Source organism: Cetorhinus maximus, chromosome 5 (genome assembly GCF_964194155.1).
Source record: "Cetorhinus maximus chromosome 5, sCetMax3.hap1.1, whole genome shotgun sequence".
Classification (NCBI taxonomy): Eukaryota; Metazoa; Chordata; class Chondrichthyes; order Lamniformes; family Cetorhinidae; genus Cetorhinus; species Cetorhinus maximus.
Window position 1 is genome coordinate 70,097,494 of NC_135883.1, and position 27,259 is coordinate 70,124,752.

A 27,259-nucleotide genomic window follows, 5' to 3' on the forward strand; every position below is an offset into this window, starting at 1 on the left:
TGTGTCTATGTGCCTGTAAGAGTGTGATTGAGTCTCAGTGTGTCTATGTGCCTGTAAGAGTGTGATTGAGTCTCAGTGTGCCTATGTGCCTGTAAGAGTGTGACTGAGTCTCAGTGTGTCTATGTGCCTGTAAGAGTGTGATTGAGTCTCAGTGTGTCTATGTGCCTGTAAGAGTGTGACTGAGTCTCAGTGTGTCTATGTGCCTGTAAGAGTGTGATTGAGTCTCAGTGTGCCTATGTGCCTGTAAGAGTGTGATTGAGTCTCAGTGTGTCTATGTGCCTGTAAGAGTGTGACTGAGTCTCAGTGTGTCTATGTGCCTGTAAGAGTGTGACTGAGTCTCAGTGTGTCTATGTGCCTGTAAGAGTGTGATTGAGTCTCAGTGTGCCTATGTGCCTGTAAGAGTGTGATTGAGTCTCAGTGTGTCTATGTGCCTGTAAGAGTGTGATTGAGTCTCAGTGTGCCTATGTGCCTGTAAGAGTGTGATTGAGTCTCAGTGTGTCTATGTGCCTGTAAGAGTGTGATTGAGTCTCAGTGTGCCTATGTGCCTGTAAGAGTGTGATTGAGTCTCAGTGTGCCTATGTGCCTGTAAGAGTGTGATTGAGTCTCAGTGTGCCTATGTGCCTGTAAGAGTGTGATTGAGTCTCAGTGTGTCTATGTGCCTGTAAGAGTGTGATTGAGTCTCAGTGTGTCTATGTGCCTGTAAGAGTGTGACTGAGTCTCAGTGTGTCTATGTGCCTGTAAGAGTGTGATTGAGTCTCAGTGTGCCTATGTGTCTGTAAGAGTGTGATTGAGTCTCAGTGTGTCTATGTGCCTGTAAGAGTGTGCTTGCTACTGAGCGTGTACTCTTCAGGCGGGCCCCCTACGCTCCGAGGCTGCCTGGGCTGTCCTTCAGGCTGCGCTGGGCGGGGTGAATGGCGGTGATTGGGCGCTGAGTCTTTGCCCGGGGTGGGGGCAGTGTTGCGCCGTGTGGGCAGTGGGCGCGGAGAGACGGACAGCGGATTTGTGAGTTGAGCGCTTCGGGAGCAGTGTTGCGGGTTCGTGTGTGTGGACATGTTGTGGACGGGGACTATACTGGCTCTCCTCTTGTTCCAGGCGGCCGCTGTGAGCGGCCTCTCCCCCGGGGACCTCCTCCCTCACGGGGAGGGGGCTGGAGACCAGCTGCTGGCACCCGGGGACGATGTCACCTCGGAGTCGGCCAGGCTGGACCAGACTTTGCATTTATTCGACAGGACTGTTAGAAACCTCTATGTGAGTACCTGGCAACTTGGCCGACCAGAGAAAAGTTTTACTTTACGAAGAAAGTTCCCTCAAAGTGTGGATGCTGGGGAAATCTGTGTTTGGAGGGGAGGGTGTTATTCCAGTGAGAAAGTATTTTATTATCTGGTCTGTTAGCGGCTGCAGGGCGAGGGAATCTTCGGCAATCTAACTATTAATAAATACATTTTCACTTGCTTCATTTTCGACCGTTATGTTTAGTCCAATCTTTCAAAGACTCATTACTTAACGCCAAGCATAATCTGTGTTTATTTCATTTTATTGCTCCAGTAAAATTAAATTGTTATCTAGATTCGTGCAGTACTGAACATGTTTGATTCTGAGAAAATGCCCATTTATGTGGAAAGTTGAATGAATCGGGAGTGACCTACATCCGAGATGTTAGTTTATCCATTCCCCATTTTAAATGTCTGAGGAACTTGTCTATTTCCAACATTTTCCGTATTTTCTACCAGTCTCAGTGGAATTAAATCGTTGTCCTTTTCATCCAATTTTCTTTCTGTGACTCACCACTTCTGTGACTTCGAACACGTTTGAGTTTAAAACCTCATCTTGGGACTGAAATTCAGCAATTTCTCTCCTGAGACTGGTTCGTTTTATATGTGAAAATTGCAGGTGATTTGAGGAAATAATTCTATAGGTTTAATCATTTGTCCAGCTGGTTGAATTCTTCAGTCCAGCAGTTTTAGAAGATTGAGGTGAGGAGTGATCTGATTGAGGTGTTCGGAATGTTTTAAGGATTGGTAGGGTATGTAAACTGGAATTATCCCTTCTGATAGGGGAATCAAGAGTGAGGGGACATGAGATGTAACTTCGAGCTGGGCTGTTGAAGAGTGAAATCAGGTTGTGCAAATCTGAAACATGCTTTGCCAAAAAGGCTCTGGATACTGGGAGTTGATGGATAATTGCAAGACCTCAGATTGATCATTCTTGTTGTGCAAGAACATCAAGGGGCATGGAGCTAAGATACAGGTTATCTATAATCTATTTGAACGGCAGAACAGGCTGGAGGGGCTGAATGATTTTGTTTCGAGGGTCTAAAAAAATCTCGCTTTAATGATTGGATTGGTACTTGAAGGATTTGTTCAGTGAGACTCTTGTTTTTAAAAAATATACATAATACAAAAACATCCTTAATGATTTGTTGTGACTCAAGGTGAACACAAATGGAATCATTGCCATCAGCAAGCCACCGAGGGAAGTGGATTATGTGGACACATTTCCACCAAGCTTTGGTGTAGTTGCACCATTTCTGGCTGATCTGGACACTTCTGACAAAATGGGGAAGGTCTACTACAGGCAAGACTCCTCACCACAAATCCTCCGCCGTGTTGCACTGATGATAAACAAAGGCTTCAACGAGCTAAACTTTAACCCAGACAATGTCTTCATTGCCACGTGGAAAAATGTGACTGCTCACGAGGAGCTCAGACGAGGAGACCAACCACAGAATAAGGTAACGATGTTGGTGCTATCCAGGGTGATTTCAGATTTACACCAGTTGGGAGGAGTTATTTACTGGGCATTCTGGGTTTCATGTTGAAGTAATTTTTTTAAAAGTCCAAGAATTTGCTTATTTTACTCATTCCAGTAACTGTCTTTTTGCATAAAATGTGAATTCATGCAACTTTTTTGTGCTGAATATCAGTGATTTGAAGACAGCTTCTCTGATGGATTGGGGGCTGTGTAACATTACTTCATGTGGATCAAAACGTTCCACATTTAACCCTGGCCCCTGCTGAGTTAACCAATGATCCAGGATAAGTATTGGGCAGCTTTCCAATAAATGCCCTAGGCTAGGGAGGGAAGTTAAGACACTGCTACACATTCCTGATTAATGTCTCCGATTAATGTCTCCCACTAATGTCAGTGGCTCCTACTGTTACAGTGTGGATGTGCTGATGTTTGGGTAAGGTCTCCAATGGGCTTTAATGAATTCCCTTCTGCAATTAAATTAAACCCCTAGACTCTGATAAAGCATAGGTCACTTGGATGAAATGCTGAAGGGTAGCCAGTGCTTATGGGACTATTAGGAAGCTGATTCCTTCAGAACAAGTGGGGAACAAATTGGCAGGGTAAAACCTTGAGACCTATGTTTGCTTCCTAAGTTTGTTTGGAACTGAGTTGTGATGAATATGATAATCTAACTTATACCTGCCAAACTTGTCAATTTTCCTCAATTATGTGTTTCTTTGTGGGCACGAAGGAAATTGTTGGTACGTCACTCCCAAATACTCCTTAAATTGATCCCCAGAATTAAACAAAACAGAATCTCTTTAAACCGGAGATTGCCAAACTTTCTGGCTGCCCAGGCTTTAAACTGCCCCACACCAGTAATCCATAGGTTTTGTTCAAAGAGGAGTGTGCTTGGAATGACCTTCACTCATCATCTTTTTCCTGTTCCCTGTCTCTCCTCGTGACGTAATGAAAGAAGTTCACCTTGAGAAGCTTTACTGAGGTACAAAAAGAAATAATATGCATTTAAATAGAGCCTTTCACAATTTTGGGATGTCCCAAAGCTCTCCACAGCCAATAAGGTTCTTTTGAAGGGTATTCACTGTTTTAATGTCAGAAACATGTGAACTAATTTGCATGCAGCAAAATCTCTCAAACATCAATGTGATAATGATCAGATAATTTGTTTTTACTGATAATGGCTCAGGAATCGATATTGATCAGGATACCAGGCTAACTTCCTTAAGATAAAAGCAAAAAACTGCGGATGCTGGAAATCCAAAACAAAAACAAAAATACCTGGAAAAACTCAGCAAGTCTGGCAGCATCTGTGGAGAGGAACACAGTTAACGTTTCGAGTTCGAATGACCCTTCAACAGAACTAAGTAAAAATAGAAGAGAGGTGAAATATAAGCTGCTTTAAGGGGGGGTGGGACAAGTAGAGCTGGATAGAGGGCCAGTGATAGGTGGAGATAACCAAAAGATGTCACAGATAAAAGGACAAAGAGGTGTTGAAGGTGGTGATATTATCTAAGGAATGAGCTAATTAAGGGTAGAAAGCAAGACAAACAAGGTACAGATAGCCCTAGTGGGGGTGGGGTGGGGTGAAGGAATCAAACAAGGCTAAAAGGTAGAGATAAAACAATGGATGGAAATACATTTAAAAATAATGGAAATAGGTGGGAAAAGAAAAATCTATATAAATTACTGGAAAAAAAGGGGGGGATCGGAAAGGGGGTGGGGATGGAGGAGAGAGTTTATGATCTAAAATTGTTGAACTCAATATTCAGTCCGGAAGGCTGTAAAGTGCCTAGTCGGAAGATGAGGTGCTGTTCCTCCAGTTTGCGTTGAGCTTCACTGGAACAATGCAGCAAGCCAAGGACGGACATGTGGGCATGAGAGCAGCTAACTTCCTTGCTCATCTGAAATAGTGCCATGGGATCTTATAGTCTGCGTGAGAGGGAAGACAGGCCTTGATTTAGTGTCTCATCTGAAAGATGACACCCTGGACAGTGCAACATTCTCCCAGTACTGACACTGGCTTGTCAGCCTGGATTTATGTGCTGAAATCTCTCAATTTATGACTGGGGAGATCCAAATATTTGCCTGGTGGAGATGGAATCAATTTCTGATTACTAACTGGTAAAAGCTCCTAAAAGTATATGTATGTGTTGATGATGACAGGAATGTGCTGTCCTGCTGTTGACCCTAATTGATTTTAAAATTCTCGTTCTTGTGTTAAAATCCCTCCATCTTATCTCTGTTACAGATCCGTCCAAGATCTCTGCAGTTCTCCAATTTTGCCTCTTCTGCAACCCTAATTTTAATTGCTCTGCCATTGGCTGCCATACCTTCAGCTGTCTGTGCCCTAGACTCTGGGCTTCCCTCCCTAAAGCTCTCCACCGCTCTTTCCTCCTTCAGACCTATCTCTTTAACCAAGCTTTAGGTCACCTGTCCTAATATATTGTTATGTAACTTAGTGTCAATTTATGTCTGATTATGCTGCTTTACATTCAAGGTGCTAAATAAATGCATTTTGCTGTTGCTTGGGCCTGTTTATAATGTATGGCCATCTGGATGATGTAGTGGAGATCTGCTCAGCCCTTGAAACATTAGAAAGAAAATAAAATAAATGGGTTTTAAAAGGCATTATTGGTATCAGAATGATTGGCGGGTGAAAATTTTGCTTCTCACACTGGAGGAATTGTTTGCACATTAGATACGGTGTATGAAATTTGCATAATCAAGTCCAGTTGAATTTTGAAGGCCATTCAACAGGACAGTAAGTATGGATTTTTATCCTGGCAAATATAAGTTTCTTCACTGTCATTGGGTCAAAATCCTGGAACTCCTCTCCTAACAGCACTGTGGGTGTACCTACACCACATGGACTGCAGCGGTTTAAGAAGGCAGCTCACCACCACCTTCTCAAGGGCAACTAGGGATGGGCAGTAAATGCTGGCCCAGCCAGCGAAGCCCACATCCCGTGAATGAATAAAAAAAATCTGGAGAATTTTTTTTTTTTACAATCCATAATATAGAGATAAGATGGAGGGATTTTAACTCAACATAACATAGAAATACTGGTAGTCACAGATCAACCATTTAAGGTGGGAGGGATTTGAGATGATGGTCAAATGGGCAGATAAGTGACAGATGGAATTTAACCCTGAAAAGTGTGAGGTGATACACTTTGGAAGGAGTAATTTGACAAGGAAGTATTCAATGAACAACACGACACTAGGAAGTTCTGAGGAACAAAGGGAACTTGGCGTGTGTGTCCATAGATCTCTGAAGGCGGAGGGAGTTAGTTAGGAGGCATGTTAGTGGGGTGGTGAAAAAGGCATATGGGACACTTGCCTTTGTCAATCAAGGCATAAATTACAAATGTAGGGAGGTCATGTTGGAGTTGTGTGGAACTTTGGTGAGGCCACAGCTGGAGTACTGTGTGTAGTTCTGGTCACGACATTATAGAAAGGATGTGATTGCACTGGAGGGGGTGCAGAGGAGATTCACCAGGATGTTGCCTGGGATGAAACATTTAATTTATGAAGAGAGGTTGGATAGACTTGGGTTGTTTTCGTTGGAGCAGAGAAGACTGAGGGGCGACCTGATCGAGGTGCACAAGATTTTGAGGGGCATGGACAGGGTGGATGGGGAGCAACTGTTCCCCTTAGTTGAAGGGTCAGTCACAAGGGGACATAAGTTCAAGCTGAGGGGCAGGAGGTTTAAGGGGGATGTGAGGAGAAACTTTTTTACCCAGAGGGTGGTGACGGTCTGGAATGCACTGCCTGGGAGGGTGGTGGAGGCGGGTTGCTTCACATCTTTTAAAAAGTACCTGGATGAGCACTTGGCACATCATAACATTCAAGGTTATGGGCCAAGTGCTGGTAAATGGGATTAGGTAGGTAGGTCAGGTGTTTCTCACGTGTCGGTGCAGACTCGATGGGCTGAAGGGCCTCTTCTGCACTCTGTGATTCTGTGAACTGAATATAGCATGAAACACACATTAGCACAACTTAAACAAAAACAAAAATACCTGGAAAAACTCAGCAGGTCTGGCAGCATCTGTGGAGAGGAGCATAGTTAACGTTTCGAGTCCGCATGACTCGTCAACAGAACTAAGGAAAAATAGTAAAGGGGTGAAATATAAGCTGGTTTGGGGGGTGGTGGGGGTGGGGGTGGGGGGGGGGGGGGGGTGGGCCAAGAAGAGCTGGATAGAGGGCCAGTCTGGTCCCACCCCCCCCCCCTTAAACAAGCTTATATTTCACCCCTTTTTTATTTTTCCTTAGTTCTGTTGAAAAGTCATGCGGACTCGAAACATTAACTGTGTTCCTCTCCACAGATGCTGCCAGACCTGCTGAGTTTTTCCAGGTATTTTTGTTTTTGTTTTGGATTTTCAGCATCCGCAGTTTTTTGCTTTTATCTTAGCACAACTTAAAATGTGTCAGCATTTGCTTTTTCTGCATTGTTAGTACCAATATGTTTAGTGACAGAAAAGTTCAGTCGCATACATAAAATGAACAGCACAGAAATAGGCCATTCAGCCCAAACTTCTATGCCAGTGTTTATGCTCCACATGACCCTCTTCCGACACGTTTCAACTCACCCTGTCAGTATAACCTTCTATTCCTTTCTCATTCATGTTCCTATCAAGCTTCCCTCTAAACGTATCTATGCTATTTGCCTCAAACAATCCTTGTGATGGTGAGTTCTGCAGTCTATGCACTCTGAGTAAACAAGTTTCTCATGAATTCCCTGCTGGGTTTATTAGTGACTATCTTGTATTTATGAGCCTGAGGCTTGGACTCTCCCACAAGTGGAAATTTTTTTTCTCTATTTCTACCCTGTCAAATCTTTTCATAATCTTAGAGATCTCTATTAGGTCACCCCTCAGTCTTGTCTTTTCTAAAGGAAATAGCCCAGCTTGTTAAATCTTTACTGATAGGCATTACCCCTCAATTCTGATATCATCCTTCTGAAACTTTTTAGTGGTTTCTTCAATGCCTCTGAATTCTTTTTCAAATGTGGACACCAGAACAGTGCACAGCACTACAAGTTATCAGTTGTTTAGAACTAGTGGTCAACTTGTGTTCGGATCACTTCATAGCTTCAGCCCCCCTTATTTCTGTCTTTTCCTCCAGTCCTTCAAACCTTTGAGATTTCAGCCCTCCTCCAAGGCTGGCCTCTTGTGCATCCCCAATTTCTATCACTCCTTTATTGATGACCATGTCATCAGTTGCCATGATGCAAAGCTGTGGAACCTCTCTACCTGTCTCCTGTTTTAAGACGCTCCTTAAACCCTACCTCTTCGACCAAGCTATTGGTCATCTGTCCTAGTGTCTCTTGATGTGATTAAGTGTCAGTTTTTTGTTTGAAGAGCCTTGCAGTGTTTTATTATGTTAAAGGTACTGCATAAATGCAAGTTGTTGTTTTTGTAAGGAAAAAACTGAATGTATGAATAACCAGCTATAGAAAGGTAACAAAGGAATTGGGACAGTAAGAGAAATGATGACACAAGTTTTTCAACAGACATTTCCCATTCTCCACCCCCCTCCCTTCTCTTCAATTACTCCCTTAGGAAAGAATAGAGAGACTTAGAATCCCTGGGCAACTGTAAGCTTTAAACTCCCCCTCCCCCATTGACCCCCTCCACCCATCAACCATCCACCTTAATGTTGATCACATGCCATGAACTACGGACCTTTTCAAATAATAATTTCTTCACCGCAAACCACAATAATACCCTGGGCCACGGACATATTGGTGATAACCTAAAATGCTTGCACCGTACTTACTTTTTTTCACAAAAAGCAAGAGGAAATAGTAAGAAAAATGACTTTGCATTTCTCTTGCACATTTCACTCGGGAAATCTAAACTGCTCTAAAGGCAAGAAGTACTTTTGAATTGCAGTCACTGTTGTAATGTAGGAAGCATGGCAGTCAATTTGCTCACAGCAAGCTCCCACAAAAAGCAATGTCATAGTAAACAGATCATCTGTTTTATGTTTTGGTGGTGGGTTAAATTGGCCAGGGCACCAGCGAGCACTCCCATGTTCTTAGAAATAGTGCCATGGGATCTGTTATGTTCCCTGTGATTTAATGTCTCATCCAAAAGGCACCACCTCCAAAAGAGCAGTGCAATGGAGTGTCAGCCTGGAATATGTACATTAAGCCTCTGGAGTGGTGCTTGAACTGACCATCATCTGACTCCGAGGTGAGAGTACGCTTACTGAGCCACGGCTGTTCTGCTTGTTGTAAGTCCCTATACATGCATTGACTTTGATGGGTTTTTGTGTTATCAGAGAAACACCTTCCAAGTGATATTGGCTTCCGATGAATCCAGCTCCTATGCTATTCTGCTGTACCCTGAAGATGGTTTGCAGTTTTATGGAACACGTTCCAAAGCAGCGAATAATATTGACTTGGAACTACCTGCTCGAGTGGGCTTCAGCAGAGGGGAAAGCAGTTTTGTGCTGTTTACGCTCGAGGGACCGTCCTATGCAGTTACATCCAGCAGTGAACAATCTGTTAAAAACCTTTACCAGTAAGTAAATTTACTATTTCTTAATCTGAAACTTCTTTTAACCTTTGTTCCTTCTGTCAGAAAGGAATTGGACAAATACTTAAAAATGAGAAATTTACAGGGCTCTGGGGAAAGAGCAGGAGGAATGGTACTAATTAAATAGCTCTTTCAGAGAGTCAGATGAAGCACAATGGCCTGAATGTGTGCTTTCAGTGCTGTACAATTCTATAATTCTATCCTGCAGTGGTTTCTGCCCATTAAAAAGAAATTATTGCTGTTCTGTGTTGCAGTATAGAATTTTTTGACACGTTTTTATCTATAATAATAATCTCTAGAGCAAATGTGGTTTAACTATTGAATACTGTTTGATGCGGTCAGGAAAGCTTATTAACTTTGGTTTTCTGTGTTTTACAACTTCAGTTTTAAGGACATGTTGCATGTTCCCTCGAGTTTAGAAGATTAAAGGGTAATCTAATTGAGGCGTTTAAGATGATTAAAGGATTTTATGGAGTAGGTACAGACAAATTATTTCCTCTGTGGGAGGGGAGGAGGGGAGGCGGGGGGTGCGGTGGGGAAGTCCAGAACAAGGGGCCATAACCTTAAAATTAGAGCCAGGCATTTCACATCACACAAAGGGTAGTGGAAATCTGAACCTCTGTTCCCAAAAAAGCTGCTGAGGCTGGGGATTCAACTGAAATATTCAAAACTGGGAATGAAATATTTTAGATAGGCATGGGTGTTAAAGGTTATGGACTCAAGGTTGGTAAATAGTGGTATTGTCGCTGGACCCATGGCAGGTAGTGAAATTTGAATTCAATAAAAATCTAGAATCAATAGTCTAAATGGTGACCATGAAAACCTTGTCGATTTGTTGTAAAAACCCATCTGGTTCGCTGATGCCCTTTAAGGAAGGAAATCTGCTGTCCTTACCTGGTCAGGCCTTCATGTAACTCCAGACCCACAACAATATGGTTGACTCTTAAATGCCCTCTGAAATGGCCGAGCAAGCTGGTCAGTTGTATCAATCCACTAAAAAGTCTAAAAGGAATGGAAGTGGGCAGACACCTGGCATCAACCTAGGCACCAGAAACGATAATGGCACACTCAGCCCTGTCCACCCTGCAAAGTCCTCCTTGCTAACATCTGGGGGCTTGTGCCAAAATTGAGAGAGCTTTCTCACAGACTAGTCAAGCAACAGCCTGACATAGTCATACTCATGGAAACATACCTTACAGACAATGTCCCAGGCACCTCCATCACCATGCCAGCAGAGATGGCGGCAAAGTGATATATAGCCAGGAGGGAGTTTCCCTGGGAATCCTCAACATCAAGTCTGTACCCGATGACGTCTCATGGCATCAGCTCAAACATGGGCTAGGAAACCTCTTGCTGATTACCACGTACCGTGACACCCCCCCTGCCCCAGCTGATGAATCAGTACTCCTCCACGTTGAATACCACTTAAGAACATAATATTTGGGAGCAGGAGTGGGCCAAGAGGCCCCTCAAGCCTGCCCCACCATTCATTAAGAGCATGGCTGATCTGCCCCAGGCCTCAACTCCTCTTTCGTGCCGGCTCCCCATAGCCCTCAGCTCCCCGATATTTCAAAAATCTATCTACCTCCTCTTTAAATACTTTCATTGATCTAGTCTCCACAACTCTTTGGGGTAGAGAATTCCAGACATTCACTACCCTCAGAGAAGAAATTCCTTTGCATCTCAGTTTTAAATGAGAGTTATAGAATAAGGGGATGATGTCCCTGAGTTCGAGATTCCTCCACTAGTAGAAACAGCTTCTCAACATCTACCCTGTCAAGCTCCCTCAGAATCTTGTACATTTCAATAAGATCACCCATCTATCTTCTAAACTCTAATGAATAAAGGTCTAACCTGTTCAGCCGTTCTTGATAAGTCAACCCCTTCATCCCAGGAATCAGCCTAGTGAATCTCTTTTGAATAGCCTCCAATGCTAATATATCCTTTCTTAAATACTGGGACCAAAACTGTACACAGTACTCCAGGTGCAGCCTCACCAACACCCTGTACAATTGTAACAAGACTTCCCTATTTTTAAACTTCAACCCTCTAGCAATACAGACCAAAATTCAATTTGCCTTCTTAATTACTTGCTGCACCTGCATGCTAACTTTTTGTGTTTCATGCAGATCCCTCTGTGCTGCACTTTTTTGGAGTCCCTCTCCATTTAACTAATAGTCTGCCTTTTGATTCCTCCTACTAAAGTGCATGACTTCACACTTTCCTAATTAAACTTGGAGGAAGCACTGAGGGTGGCAAGGACACAGAATGTACTCTGGGTGGGGGACTTCAATGTCCATCACCAAGAGTGGCTCGGTAGCATCACTACTACTGAGCTGGCTGAGTCCTAAAGGATATAGCTGTTAGACTGGGTCTGAGGCAGGTGGTGAGGGAACCAACAAGAGGGGAAAACATACTTGACCCCATCCTCACCTATCTGCCTGCTGCAGATGCATCCGTCCATGACAGTATCGGTAGGAGTGACCACCGCACAGTCATTGTGGAGATGAAATCCTGTCTTCACATTGAGGATACCCTCCATCGTGTTGTGTGGCACTACCACCATGCTAAATGGGACAGATTTCGAACAGATCTAGCAACCTAAGACTGGGCAACCATGAGGTGCTGTGGGCCATCAGCAGCAGCAGAATTGAATACAACCACAATCTTATGGCTTGGCATATACCCCACATCAGCATTGCCACCAAGCCAGGGGATCAATCCTGGTTCAATGAAGAGTGCAAGGAGGCATGCCAGGAGTAGCACCAGGCGTAGCTAAAAATAAGGTGTCAGCCTGGTGAAGCTATAACACAGGACTACTTGTGTGCCCAACGGCATTAGACAGAACTAAGCGATTCTACAACCAATGGATCAGATCTAAGCTCTGCAGTCCTGCCACATCCAGTGGTGGTGAATGTGGTGGACTATTAAACAACTTGCTGGAGGAGGAGGCTCCACAAATATCCCCATCCTCAATGATGGGAGAGCCCAGCATATCAGTGCAAAAGGCTGAAGCATTCGCAACAATCTTCAACCAGAAGTGCCGAGTGGATGATCCATCTCGGCTGCCTCCGGAGGTCCCCAGCATCAAAGATGCCAGTCTTCAATCATTTCGATTTACTCCATGTGATACCAAGAAACGGCAGAAGGCACTGGATACTGCAAAGGCTATGGGCCCTGACTACATTCCGGCAATAGTACTGAAGACTTGTGCTCCAGAACTTACCACACCTCTAGCCAAGCTGTTTCAGTGCAGCTACAACACTGGCAATGTGGAAAATTGCCCAGGTATGTCCTGTACACAAAAAGCGGGTCAAATCCAACCTGGCCAACTACCACCCAGGGCCACACAGCTCCTGATCTCATTACAGCCTCGGTTCAAACATGGACAAAAGAGCTGAACTCCAGAGGTGAGGTAAGAGTGACTGCCCTTGACATCAAGGCAGCATTTGACCGAGTGTGGCATCAAGGAACCCTAGCAAAATTGGAGTCGATGGAAATCAGGGAAAACTCTCCACTTGGAGTCATACCTAGCACAAAGGAAGATGGTTGTGGTTGTTGGAGGTCAGTGATCTCAGCTCCAGGACATCACTGCAGGAATCGCTCAGGGTAGTGTCCTCGGCCCTACCATTTTCAGCTGCTTCATCAATTACCTTCCTTCCATCATAAGGTCAGAAGTGGGGATGTTCACTGATGATTGCACAATGTTCAGCACCATTCATGACTCCTCAGATACTGAAGCAGTCCGTGTTCAAATGCAGCAAGACCTGGACAATATCCAGGCTTGGGCTGACAAGTGGCAAGTAACTTGCCTGGATGAGTGCAGCTCCAACAACACTCAAGAAGCTTCAGCACCATCCAAGCCAAAGCAGCCCGCTTGATTGGCACCCCATCCACAAACATTCACTCCCTCCACCACCAACGCACAGCAGCAGCAGTGTGTACTGTCTGCAAGTTGCACTGCAGAAACTCACCAATGCTCTTTAGACAGCACCTTCCAAACCCACGACAACTACCACCTAGAAGGACAAGGGCAGCAGATACATGGGAACACCACGACCTGGAAGTTCCCTCGAAACCACACACCAATCCTGATTTGGAAATATATCGCTGTTCCTTCACTGTCGCGTGGTCAAAATCCTGGAACTCCCTTCCCTAACAGCACTGAGGGTGTACCTACGCCACATGGACTGCAGCGGTTCAAGAAGGCGGCTCACCACCACCTTCTTAAGTGCAACTAGGGATAGGCAATAAATGCTGGCCTAGCCAGTGACACCCACATCCCATGAATGAATAAAAACATCATCTAACTGAATGGCAGGCTTGAGGGGCTGAATGACCATCTGTCCCTAAGTTTGCCATTTACTTTCAAAGCATAGTGAGAATTGATCTTTCCAGCAGAACTTCTACATCTCTTGTGTATAAATTTGTTTTGTTGGCCACTTTTCATGGCTTGGCTGAGCTCATGGGTTAGGAATTGTGGTAAGCATGTATGTATAAAATATATAACATATGCAGCTGCGAAACCTATGAAGGATGATAATGATCGTTGTAACAGTTTAACTTATTATCCAAGCAGGAACAGCATGTAGTGGCAGGGAGATGATGTTTTCAGACTGTCTTTTTATTCAAGGGAATGTTAATAATGCACTGTGACTCCTGCCGTCAACCGGAAAGGCATCAGGAACAGTTGCACATGTGTGCTCGGTCTGCACTACGGCTGCTGGCGCGTACCAACTGGCCTTGACGTTTTTCATTTGGGTAGCAAGAGTAACAGTGATTTAAAAATATTTAAGAGGGGTCACTTGTGGAGCTGTCTCTTGACCCAGTGTCACTCCTCCTGCTTTATTAAAAGGCTGTGTTTTTTTGAACAAGTGAATAAGTTTGACAGATGAGTGGCTTTCCTACACAAGCTGGCTAGCTCAGTTAGTGAGAATGAGATTCTTAATCCCAGAGCCATGGTTTCAAGCCCCAAGTTGGGTGATGTTTTTTTTTCTTAATTATTTTAAGGAATGTTTATTTTTCTTAATTTTTTTAAACGGGCTGCTAGGGAAAAATATCCACCTGTCACTAACAGACATCTTGCGTTCACTCATGGGATAACTATTTGAAAATCAGTATTGCTTTATTCAATAAATTGCAAGCCTTTACCTGAAAAAACTCTCCATCATAAACAGAGCTGCAAAATATGTTGTAAGGGAGACAATTATAAGACACCAACTTGCAAAAAAATGCATAATTCAGCGACAGAAAGTAGAGCTGTACTTAAAAGCATCTCTCACTTAAACAATCACAGGCCGACACTGACGCTGCATCTGTGCGTGTGCAGGATGTGCTTCCCCTAGTTTGCTAACAGTACAATAGCATTGAATTTGAAGGTAAATGTACGAGATTAAGGTGAAAGTTGCCCTTTTACATTTGCAGAAAACTAACACTTTGTTACGTGTTGGAATGAAGAGCAAGAAGGTTCCAGTGAAGCGCAATGCAAACTGGAGGAACACCTCATCTTCCGATTAGGCACCTTACAGCCTTCCTGCCTTAACATTGAGTCATAGAGGTCTAGGGAAAAATATCTACCTGTCACTAACAGACATCTTGCGTTTACTCCTGGGATAACTATTTGAAAAGCAGTATTGCTTTATTTAATAAATTGCAAACCTTTGGGTTAGGGTTTCTTTTTGACATGTTCACCACAAAGATCACAGGGAAACAGTGCAACAAACAACTAGACTTCCCGTGCTAAAGGTCGATGAGGTTCCTCAAAAAGGCCCTTCGGCCCATCGAGTCTGTGCCAGTCAAACAAGTACCTAACTATTCTAATCCCATTTTCCAGCACTAGGCCCATATCCTTGTATGCCATGGCATCGCAAGTGCGCATCCAAATACTTATATGAGGATTTCTGCCTCCACCGCCCTTTCAGGCAGTGAGTTCCAGATTCCCACCACCCTCTGGGTGAAAATATTCTTCCTCACATCCCCTCTAAACCTCCTGCCCCTTACCTTAAATCTATGCCCCCTGGTTATTGATCCCTTCACCAAGGGGAAAAGTTCTTTCCTGTCTACCCTATCTGTGCCTCTCATGATTGCGCTGTATAAAATTATGTCACCCTTCAATCTCCTCTGCTTGAGGGAAAATAACCCCAGTCTATCCAATCTCTCCTCATAACTATAACTCTCCTGGTAAATCTCCTCTGCACTCTCTCTAGTGCAATTGCATCCTTCCTATAATGCGGATTCCAGAACTGCACACAATACTCTAGCTATGGCCTAACTAGCATTTTATACAGTTCCAGCATAACCTCCCTGCTCTTATATTCTATGCCTTGGCTAATAAAGGCAAGTATCCCATATGTTGCCTTAATCACCTTATCTACCTGTCCCGGTACCTTAAGGGGCCGGTGAACACGCATACCAAGGTCCCTCTGATCCTTGATACTTCCCAGGGTCCTACCATTCATCGTGTATCCCCGTCCCTTGTTTGTCCTGCCCAAGTGCATCACCTCACACTTATCCGGATTAAATTCCATTTGCCACTGATCAGCCCATCTGACCAGACCATCTATATCCTCCTGTAATCTACGGTTTTCCCCCTCACTATTTACCACCCCACCAATTTTCGTGTCATCCGCAAACTTACTGATCAACCCTCCTACATTCAAGTCTAAATCATTGATCTGTGCCACAAACAGCAAAGGACCCAACACTGATCCCTGTGGAACCCCACTGGACACAGGCTTCCAGTCACAAAAACATCCCTCGACCATCACCTTCTGCTTCCTGCCACTCAGCCAATTCTGGATCCAATTTGCCAAATTGCCTTGGATCCCATGGGCTCTTACCTTCATTATCAGTCTCCCATGCGGGACCTTATCAAAAGGCTTGCTGAAGTCCAAGGAGACTACGTCAAATGCATTGCCCTTATCTACACACCTGGTCACCTCTTCGAAAAATTCAATCAGATTGGTCAGACATGACCTCCCCTTAACAAAACCATGCTGTCTGTCCTTGATTAATCCCTGCCACTCCAAGTGTGGATTAATTCTGTCCCTCAGAATTGTTTCCAATAGTTTCCCCACAACTGAGGTGAGACTGACTGGCCTGCAGTTCCCTGATTTATCCCTTCCTCCCTTCTTGAATAATGGCACCACATTGGCTGCTGTCCTCCAGTCCTCTGGCACCTCTCCTGTGGCCAGAGAGGTATTGAAAATTATTGTCAGCGCCCCTGCTATCTCCTCCCTTGCCTCACTCAACAGCCTGGGATACATTTCATCCGGGCCTGGAGGTTTATCTAATTTTAAGCCTGCCAGACCACTTAGAACCACCTCCCTTTCAATGCTAATTTCTTTAATTATATCACAGTCCTTCTGCTTGATTTCCATATCTACATCGTCCCTCTCACTTGTGAACACCGACGCAAAGTATTCATTTAGAACCCTACCTACGTCTTCCGGCTCCACACACAAATTACCACTATGGTCCTTAATGGGCCCTACTCTTTCCCTAGTTATCCTCTTACTCTTAATGTATTTGTAAAATAACTTTGGATTTTCCTTTATTTTACCTGCCTATGTTTTTTCATTTTTGCTCTCCTAATTTCCTTTTTAAGTTCCCCCCCCCTACACATTCTATACTCCTCTTGGCCTTCCACTGTTTTGAGCCTTCGGTATCTGCCATAAGCCTCCCCTTTTCTCTTTATCCAATCCTGGATATCCCTCAACATCCAGGGTTCCCTGAATTTGTTGGTCCCACCCCTTGTCTTTACTGGAATATGCTGGCCCTGTACTCTCCCTATTTCCTTCTTGAATGAGTCCCACTGCTCTGACGCAGATTTACCTAAAAGTAGCTGCTCCCAGTCCACTCTGGCCAAATCATATCTGATCTTATTCAAATCGGCCTTTCCCCAATTTAGAACTCTGATTTCTGGTGCATCCTTGTCCTTTTCCATAACAACATTGAATCTAATGGAGTTATGATCACTATCTGCAAAATGCTCCCCCACTGATACCTCTACCACTTGCCCAGCTTCATTCCCTAAAATTAAGTCCAGGACCGCCCCCTCTCTCGTAGGACCTTCTAGGTACTGGCTTAAAATGCTTTCCTGGATACATTTTAAGAATTCTGTTCCCTCTAAACCTATCACACAATGACTAACCCAGTTAATGTTGGTGAAGTTGAAATCCTCCACTATTACTACCCTATTATTTTTACACTTCTCTGAAATTTGCCTACATATCTGCTCTTCTATTTTTCTGCAACTGTTTGGGGGCCTGTAGTCCATTCCCAGCAATGTGATCGCTCCTTTTTTGTTTTTCAGTTCTACCTATATAGCTTAGTTTGAGGAGCCTTCTAAGATGTCATCCCTCCTTACTGCTGTAATTGATTCCTTGATCAATATTGCGATATCCCTCCTCTTTTACCTCCTTCCCTGTCTCACCTGAAGACCCTATATCCTGGAATATTGAGTTGCCAATCCTGCCCCCCTCTCAACCATGTCTCTTTGACAGCAATGACATCATACTTCCATGTGTTAATTTGCGCCCTCAACTCATCTGTCTTATTCATCAGGCTCCTTGCATTAAAATAAATACCATCCAACCGTGCCAAACCCCCTTGGGCCTTAACTGGCCTATAATTTCTATGCCTTCCAGACTCAGTTGCTCTCTCTTCTAATTTTAGCTGTGCATCTCTCCCTGCTGAACCTCCTCTCAGGATCCCATCCCCTTGCCAAGTTTGTTTAAACCCTCCCCAACAGCACTAGCAAACCTCCCCGCAAGGATGTTGGTCCAATTCCGGTTCAGGTGCAACCCTTCCGCCTTGTATAGGTCCCACTGCCCCCAGAAATGCTCCCAATGTCCCAGAAATCTAAAGCACTCCTTCCTGCACCATCTCTCCAGCCACGCATTCATCTGGACTAACCTCCCATTTCTATACTCACAAGCGCATGGCACCGGAAGTAATCCAGAGATTACTGCCTTTGAGGTCCTGTTTTTTAGTCTGTTTCCTAGCTCCCTAAATTCTGCTTGCAGGACCTCATCCCTCTTTCTACCTATGTTGTTGGTACCAATATGTACCACAATGTCTGTTTGCCCTCCACCTTTAGAATGCTCTGCAGCCGTTCAGTGACATCGTTGAACCTGGCACCAGGGAGGCAAATACTATCCTGGAGTCATGTCTACAGCCGCAGAAACGCCTGTCTGTTTCCCTTACTTTGGAGTCTCCTACCACTATTGCTCTTCCCCTCTTTTTCCTCCCCCGCCTATGCAGCTGAGCCACTCAGTGCCATGAACGTGGCTGCACTCCCCAGAGGAACCATCACTCTCACCATTTTCCAACACAGAAAACCGGCTCTCGAGCGAATTACACCCTGGAATTTCCTGACTACCTGCCTGACACCTTTCTTCTGACTGATGGTCACCCATTCCCTCTCTGTCTGCACTTCCGGAAGCTGTGGGGTGACCATGTCTAAAAACATGCTATCCACGAAACACTCAGCCTCGAGGATGCATCTTAGTGCCTCCAGCTCCAAATCAAGCTCCAAAACTCGGAGCTCAAATCGCTGCAGCTGGTGGCACTTCCTGCACATGTGGTTGACCAGAGTGCAAGGAGCATCTAAGACTTCCCACATGTTGCAGGAGGTACATAACATGGGTCTGAGCTGCCCTGTCATGCCTCTAGTTGAAAAAAAAACCCCTTTAAGTTAAATACAGTAAAAAAAAGTTAAATTATTTATGTATTTTAAATAAAAACTAGAACCCTTACCTTTCCTTAGCTTGATCTATTTTAAACTAGAGAAAAACACTTACCCACTACTCACCAATCAGCTTTCACCTTTGTGCTGAGGTCACTTTTTGAAGCTTCCCCGCACTCGCGCTGGTTCTGATCTCTCCGCCGCTCTCTCGCGCTGTCTTGTGATGTCACTCTTGTTACTTTCAACAAGAACTGACTGCAGGACACTCTTCCCAGACTGCTTCACCGCGATGCTGACTGCAGGACACTTTCCCAGACTGCTTCACTGCGATGCTAATTGCAGGACACTCTTCCCAGACTGCTTCATCATGATGCTGACTGCAGGACACTCTTCCCAGACTGCTTCACTGCGATGCTGATTGCAGGATACTCCTCCCAGACTGTTTCACCGTGATGCTGACTGCAGGCCGCTCTTCCCAGACTGCTTCACCGTGATGCTGACTGCAGGACACTCTTCACCTATTGAATTGAATTGAGTTCAACAACTTCAGACCATGAACTTTCTCCTCCATCCTCACCCCTTTTTTTAAATCCCTTTTTTCAATATTCATTTTTATTTTTTAATTTTTATTTTTATCCACTTATTTTTATTACTTATTTTCAGTTTTATTCATTGTTTCATCCCCACCTTTTATCTTATTTTCAATCTTTTTTCCTGCCACCTCCCCCTCCCTTCCCCCAACCCCACCCCCACAAGGGCCATCTGTTGCTTGTTCATGTTGTTCTTTCCAGGCTGCTTACCCTTGTCCTGCTATTACCACATTCTGCTTTCTGACCTTAATGCCACCATCAGCACCTCCTTTAGCCAGTATCACTACCATTAACACCCCTTTGTCCTTTTGTTCATGACATCTTCGTCAACCTCTCCTTTGCCCCACCTATCGCTGGCCTTCTATCCAGCTTCACCTGTTCAATCCCCTTAAATAGAATAAATATCATCACATTTTAACTCCTCTTTAGCTCTGAAGAAGAGTCATACGGACTCGAAATGTTAACTCTGTTTTTCTCTCCATAGATGCTGTTAGACCTGCTGAGTGTTTCAGCATTTTCTGTTTTTGTTTAAGGTATTGATTCTGTTGTTTTACGATGATCAGTTAACATTTTTGCTCCTTCTCCCTTCAGGGATAAATGTGCTGGGTAATGAAAGTGTTAGTTACTACAATGTTATCTCTGGTGTAACCTTCAATGTAGCCAGATTACATACAGTTCAAGCCTGTCTCTCTGCCAACAAGGCATGTTTTCTTCATGTCTGGGATTCCTGTTATTAAAACCATATTTCCTCCATTCTAAAGATGGTTGTAAATCTTTCCATTACTTGAAAAAAGGAATAACCTTCACTGCATGCTGATGCAATTTTAGGCCTTCAGTGATTTCTGACTAACTATAGTTAGTAAACTGGTTATGTCTCAGTTAGTGAGCTGGTTATGTCTACATTTACCATTATCATACATCTTTTAGCCTACACTATCAATGAGCCAACGATACCTTGATTAATAAAGAGTCGAGAATGAAACTGAAACTCCAGAGAAAGGCATATGCTAAGTACATAAAACAATAAAGGTGAAAATGAAAACTGATAATATAAGTTAGGGTTAAGGATAATGAGTTACGAAGATAGAAAAATAACAATTAGGAAAGCAAAGCAGACCAACAATATTCGATTATCAGGAATATAAAAAGAACTAGCAAAGTATTCTGCAGACGTATAAATAGAAGAAGAAAAATTAGGATAGGGATAGGGCCACTAAGGGATGCACAAGTTAAACTTGCAGGCAATGACAGTGAAATGGGAGTTTAATTTAGTTGAGTAGTTTAGTTTGCCTCAGGATTTACCAGAATTGAAAAGCTGAGATGTTATGTTAAACTTGTCTCAAACTTTGATTAGTTCCAATTTGAGTATTCTGTACAGTTTTGGCCTCCATAATATAAAAAGAAAGACTTACATTTATATGGGACTGTTCATGACTATCAGATGCCTCAAAGCACTTTAGAGTGAATGAAGTACTTTTTGAAGTGTAGTCACTATTGTAATGTGTAGAAAATATAGCAGCTAATTTGCATTCAGCAAACTCCCACAGTGACGTGATAATGACCAGATAACGTGATGACAATTGAGGGATATATATTGGCCAGGACACCAGGGATAACTCCCCTGCTGTTTGAAATATGCCATGATCTTTTACATACACCCAAGCAGACAGATGGGGCTTTGGTTTAATGTCTCATCCAAAAGATGGCACCTCCAACAGTCGAGTGCCCCCTCAGCATTGCACTGGAGTATCAACCTTGATTTCTGTACTCAGGCCTCGGAGTGGGACTTGAACCTGGAACCTTGTGATTCAGAGGCAAGAGTGCTCCCAACTGAGCCATGGCTGATGCACAAAAAGGGGATAGAGGCCTGGAGAAAATGTAAAGAAAGATTTATAAGGATGATACCAGAACTGAAAGGCTATAAATATCAGGAAAGACTGACCAGTTTATGAGAGGGAAGCCTGAGGAGTGGCCTAAAAATGATGATCGGGTGGCTGAGAGATGTTCCCACTTGTAGGGGGTTCAAAAACAAGGGGCCTTAAATACAAGATGGCCTCTGTTAAATCTAATTCAGTAAAAAAAATCAATTTGCTGAAAAGACTGTTTTGTAACATGACAACTTCAATACATTCCATAAACAAAAAATCTAACTGCCAGTTTTCATAAGCTTGTCCAATGTTTACTTCAACAGAGACAGTAATTCTGGAGAACGAGGAGTTTGGATTTTCCAAATTGGTAGCTCTTCTAACCATACCGTCGTGCCTGCCAGTGTAAGCGCAATCCATGTCGATGATTCCGTTCCGGATACGTTTACTACTGCTGCAACTGTCGACCACCAAAGGAATTCCTATCTGGATGTAACTGAGAATGGGTCTGATCCAGAATATGATCCTCCTGAAGAAAAAGACAAGGTTGGCATCCTGGAGGATGCTGTAGTCTACAGGGTATCTTCACAGCAGAATGTGGAAGTTCCAGAAGAACCTCGCTATGTGGAGCAGGTTCCGGTTCTCTCACGTATCGAAGCCAAGCCAGTCCAGTTCCAACATCCACAGTTTCCCCAGCGCAGAGTTGAATTGTTGGACACAGAGTTGGATGTGACTGGAAATGGTATGGTGACTTGTTGATAAGAGTACTTAGTAGATTGTTACAAAATGTTTTCAAGGTTTAGTGCTAGATCATTGTAATTAGGTGAGTTCACGCGGTCCATTGTCATTAGTTTGTAAAATAACTTGGCAAGTTTTGGTGAGGAAGAGATACACTGAGTTGCAAATTACCACAGATTGCTAAACGATTTGCATCGCTCCGCCACTAGCTTTGCTAAAAACAAAAAAAAAGGACTTTCTTGTCATGAGCCTTGCCACTGTATTTTCTTTTCTTTATTCTTCCATTGGATGTTGGCATTGCTGGCAAGGCCAGCATTTGTTGCCCACCCCTATTTGCCCTTGAACTAAATGGCTTGCTAAGCCATTTCAGAAGGTAGTTAAGAATCAACCACATTGCTGTGGGTTTGGAGTCATGTGTAGGCCAGACCAGGTACGGATGGCAGATTTCCTTCCCTAAAGGGCATTTGTAAAAATCCGTCTGGTTCACTAGAATCGATGATAGTTTTCATGGTCACCATCACTGAGGTAGCTTTCAATTTGCGATTTATTGATTGAATTTGAATACCGCCAGCTGCCATAGTTGGAATTAAACCCATGCCCCAGAGCATAAGCCTGGGCCTTTGAACTACCAGTCCAGTGAGATTACCACAATGCCACCATCTCCCCGTGAAAATATCATGTAAATGTTGAATCTGCCTTGTCATATGAATGAATCTTGCTTTAACCATTTGGATTTGGAAATTCATGTCATAATGACCTTTTTAATTATGTGGTTTATGGGGCTGACATGAAACTCAACCTCTCTGGCCCAGAAAGGTCATAATAAAACCGCGGACTCTCACTCCTTCAGGTAGTAAATTGCTCCCCGTGGGATTTTAATTATAAGATATTGCCTAATAAAATCTTGTTTTTCCTTTCTGTCTCCTCTCTGTATCCAATCTTTCCCCCTCATTTTTTCTCTTTCTGTATCTAACTTGACACTAATTCACCCGATTTACTTCTCGGTTGTTTCTCTGTTTCTGTCCTTGTCCTTAAATTTAGTTAGTTAAGGAGGTACACACTATTGGTCCTGACATTCATGAAGTCCCAGCTGCCCATTTCCATTGCCTCAATGTTACCGGTTCATACTTTGAAACAAGCTATTGTGCAAAAATACAATGATATGAAGGCTGGGGAAAAGAAATCCAATTTATGGTGTGCTTTTTAACTCCAGCAAATTCTGGACCTTTACTTGTAAACCTGATCAGTGGATGAGCTATTTGATCTAAGGCCAGTAATGTGTGCATATATTGTGGTTCGTCATTTTAACCAGATGCAAACCTGAATATGAAAAAGGCCACTGGTGTGATTTTAAAAACCTGAACGTACATTTATTTTCTTGATTTTCCTTGAATCCTACTTTTGCTCTTTTCCATTTATAAACTGTAACTTGATTTTCTTTCTGAAATTTGGACCCTCCATTCGCTCGTTATTTTCATGTTTCTTTTTCCAGCTGGTTTTCTTTTTTCCCTTCTTCCCTGGATGTCCCCTTGCTGGAAAATGGTTCCATCAAGGGAGTGCACCCTGTTGAACCTCACCCAAATGACTATGAGTTATAAAAAAGTATAGGCATTGCTGGCAAGACCACCATCCCTAGTTGCCCTGGAGAAGATCGTGGTGAGCTGTCCTTCTTGAGTTGTATAAGTACTCCCACAGTGTTGTTAGGGAGGGAGTTCCAGGATTTTGCCCAGAATTAGTGAAGAAATGGTGATATACTCACAAGCCAGGATGGTGTTTGACTTGGAGGCTGGTGATGTTCCCATTCACCTGCTGCCCTTGTGATTCTAGGCTTTAGAGGCTGCAGGTTTGTGAGGTGCTGTCAAAGAAGCCTTGGCCAGTTGCAGCAGTGCATCTTGTCGATGGTACACACTGCAGCTATGGTGTGCGGGCTGCCAAACAAGTGGATTGCTTTATCCTGGATGGTATCAAGCTTTGATAAATGGAGAGTCACACTCCTGGCTTGTAATTTGGGGATGGAGAGGCTCTGGGTTGTCATGATATGAACCATTCAATGAGTCACAGAATACCCAGCCTCTGACCTGCTGGAGCAGCCATAATATTTATGTGGCTTGTTGAGTTGAATCTCTGGTCACTGTTGACTCCCCAGCTGAACCTCGCCCCGCTGCAAGTTTCAGTTTTGCATCAGAACCTTTCCATCCCCTGTATCAGGGTGACTGCTGATGCCTTGACATTAACATTCTCATCCTTGTATTCAAATCTCTCCGTGGCCTCTCCCATCCCTGTCTCTGTAAACTCCGGATGTCCTCTCAGATCTCTGTGCTGTTCAGTTCTGCCCTTTTGTGCAGCCCAGATTTTTTTATTTGCCCCATTATTGGTGGCCATGCCTTCAGCTGCCTCGACCTTAAGCTCTGAAATTTCCTCCATAAATCTCCTACACCTGTCTACTTCACTATGCTTTTAAGATACCTCTTAAAACCTACCTTTGGTTGCCTGTTCCAATACCTCCTTGTGTAGTTCGGTGTCAAATTTTGACTGATTATGCTGCTGTGAAGCACTTTGGGAGGTTTATTGTGTTAAAGGTGCTATATAAATTAAAATTGTTCTTCCATGTGACTGTCCAGTACACACACTCCCTTAGAGATGTCAGCCCCATGTGGTATTTTAGAATGCATTTATAAAATATTTCCACTTTAGTAGAAGATTTGGCTTTGCTATTCCACAGTGTGGAGTGTGTCAATGGTGTAGTTCCAGGTGGCCTTCTGGATCTACTTGTTGTAAGAATCCACTCAGTATAATGTTTTGTATAACCAACAGCTTCAAGCTCTGCTCTCCCTTCCTGGAACACACAAGAACATGAGAATTAGGAGCAGGAGAAGACCATTCAACCCATCAAACCTGCTCTGTGATTCGATAAGATCATGGCTGATCAGATTGTAGCCCCCATGACCTTTAACTCCCTTGTTGATCAGGAATCTATCTAACTCAGCCTTGAGTAAATCCAGTGTCTTGCTTCCATCGCTCTCAGGGGAAGAGCATTCTACAGTAAACGACCCTCAGAGAAAGAATTTCTCCCTCGTCAGTTTTAAATGGGAGACCGTGTCCCCTAGTTTGAGACTCCCCCACAAGGGAAACACTCCCTCAGCAATCACCCTGTCAAATCCCCTCAGGGTCACATATGTTTCAATAAGATCATTTTTCATTCTTCTAAATTCTGAAGAGTAGAGTCCCAATATGCTCAACCTTTCCTCATGATATAACCCTTTCATCCCAGGAATCAGTCGAGTGAACCTTCTCTGAACTGCTTCTAATACAATTATGTCCTTTCTTAAATAAGGAGATCAAAACTATACACACAGCTCTAAATGTGATCTCCTCAATGCCCTGTACAACTGTAGCAAAGCATCCCTACTTTATATTCCATTCCCCTTGCAATAAACAACAACATTCCATTTGTCTTTCTAATCACTTGCTGTATCCGCATACTAACTTTTTGTGATTTATGTATCAGGATACCCAGATCCCTTTGTACCATGGAATCGTGCAGTCTCTCTCCACTTAAGTGATATTCTGCTTTTCTATTCTTCCTGCCAAAGTGTAGTAGTTCACATTCTCCCACATTATACTGCATCTGCCAAATTTTTGCCCACTTACTAAACCTATCTAAACCCTTTTGCAGACTCATGTCCTTTTGACAATTTACTTTCATACCTATCTTTCTGTCATCAGCAAATTTATCTACCTTACATTCAGTCCCTTCATCCAAGTCGTTAGTATAGATTGTAAATAGTTGAGGCCCCAGCACTGATCCCATTGGCACCCCACTAGTTACAGCTTGCCAACCCATTAGTTTGTCAGTGCTTGACCCATCACTTAAAGCAGAGTCAATGCACTGTGTTCTTGGTGGGACTGGTTATGCCAATCCAAGACAAGAAATTGGTTCTGTAACCCTTTTCGTGGGACAGCATTGGAGTCCGTCACTCGTTCCCCCGCTGAATCCTGCCTTTTTACTTCCTTTCACCCTCTATATTAACACAGTTGTATCTGTACATCTTTTCTCCTCTGTAACATTTGGAGTAATATTCTTGATTCTGACTCTTTTTCTGTTGGCTGCATTTACTTGTATTGGTTTCTCCCTTATAAGATAAAATTGTAAATAAGTGACAGAAACAAAGATCCATTCTGTCTATCTCCCCTACTCAACCCCTGCTGGGTAGATAATGTTACTCAAATGTAGTAACTTGCTAAAGTTGAAAATCTATGTCTTGTTCTGTAAATTTGATTGTGGTGTTTTTCTCCCCCCTTCTACCAGTTTTCTCATACAGTACAGAAAGACAGCTGACATGTGCCAACAGTCGTCAGGACTGTTCGATTCACGGCCAATGCAGGAACTATGTGGCAGGCTTCTGCTGTCATTGTAATCCTGGTTATTATGGAAATGGCAAGCAGTGCGTTGCAGAAGGTAAGTCTGATTTGCATTACGCTTTTCCTTCCAAGACCAAAAAGCTTATTCACGCGGAAGAAAAGATTTCGGCAATGATGAATTGCATTATTTGAATGCACATTTCCTCCAAAAAGAAGTCTCCAAGCCTTTTATAGGGTGGTGGTGTAGTGAGTGGACATTTGGCAGAACAAGAGCACAGACAAAGGTAGAAGGCCACCAGAAAAAAAAGCCATGGCTTAATGATAGAAGTGTTCTTTTATGAAATAAGTTCATATTTTGAGTGATCTGTGATTTAGACTAGGAGAAAATCTGCAAATCTACCTATTTCCCCCGCTAAAACCTACTTATATGATACACTACATGGTACCTGCCTCTAGTTATCCGGGCTGTTTGCATGTTGTATAAGTACAGGGACCATGATTGTTGATTTGTGAATAGGAAGGAGTTTGACCCATTGGGATTTTTTTATTTCTGGGTATTGCTCCATGGGTGACCTACAACGCTCATCTGAGTGGTCATTCCTTATGTATGAGTTGAAAATAGTGAACATCATATTTAATCATCATGGAACATAGGGCCAGGAGTTGGGCACTCAGCCTCTTCAAGCCTGGTCCAAGTAGGTCACAGCTAACTTGTACCTCAGCT

The 27,259-nt window shown here is 43.4% G+C and overlaps 1 protein-coding gene across 1 annotated transcript in view; it reads left to right on the plus strand.

Moving 5' to 3' along the window:
- Positions 1–897: 897 nt before the first annotated feature.
- Positions 898–27,259, plus strand: part of nid1a (nidogen 1a) — a 111,064-nt gene continuing 84,702 nt past the window's right edge. The window contains exons 1-5 of the mRNA XM_078541982.1: positions 898–1,248; positions 2,432–2,731; positions 9,036–9,277; positions 21,762–22,177; positions 26,483–26,632. Of these exons, the coding sequence (XP_078398108.1) occupies positions 1,051–1,248; positions 2,432–2,731; positions 9,036–9,277; positions 21,762–22,177; positions 26,483–26,632 (1,306 nt within the window). The 5' untranslated portion in view covers positions 898–1,050. The remainder of the gene's footprint in view (positions 1,249–2,431; positions 2,732–9,035; positions 9,278–21,761; positions 22,178–26,482; positions 26,633–27,259) is intronic.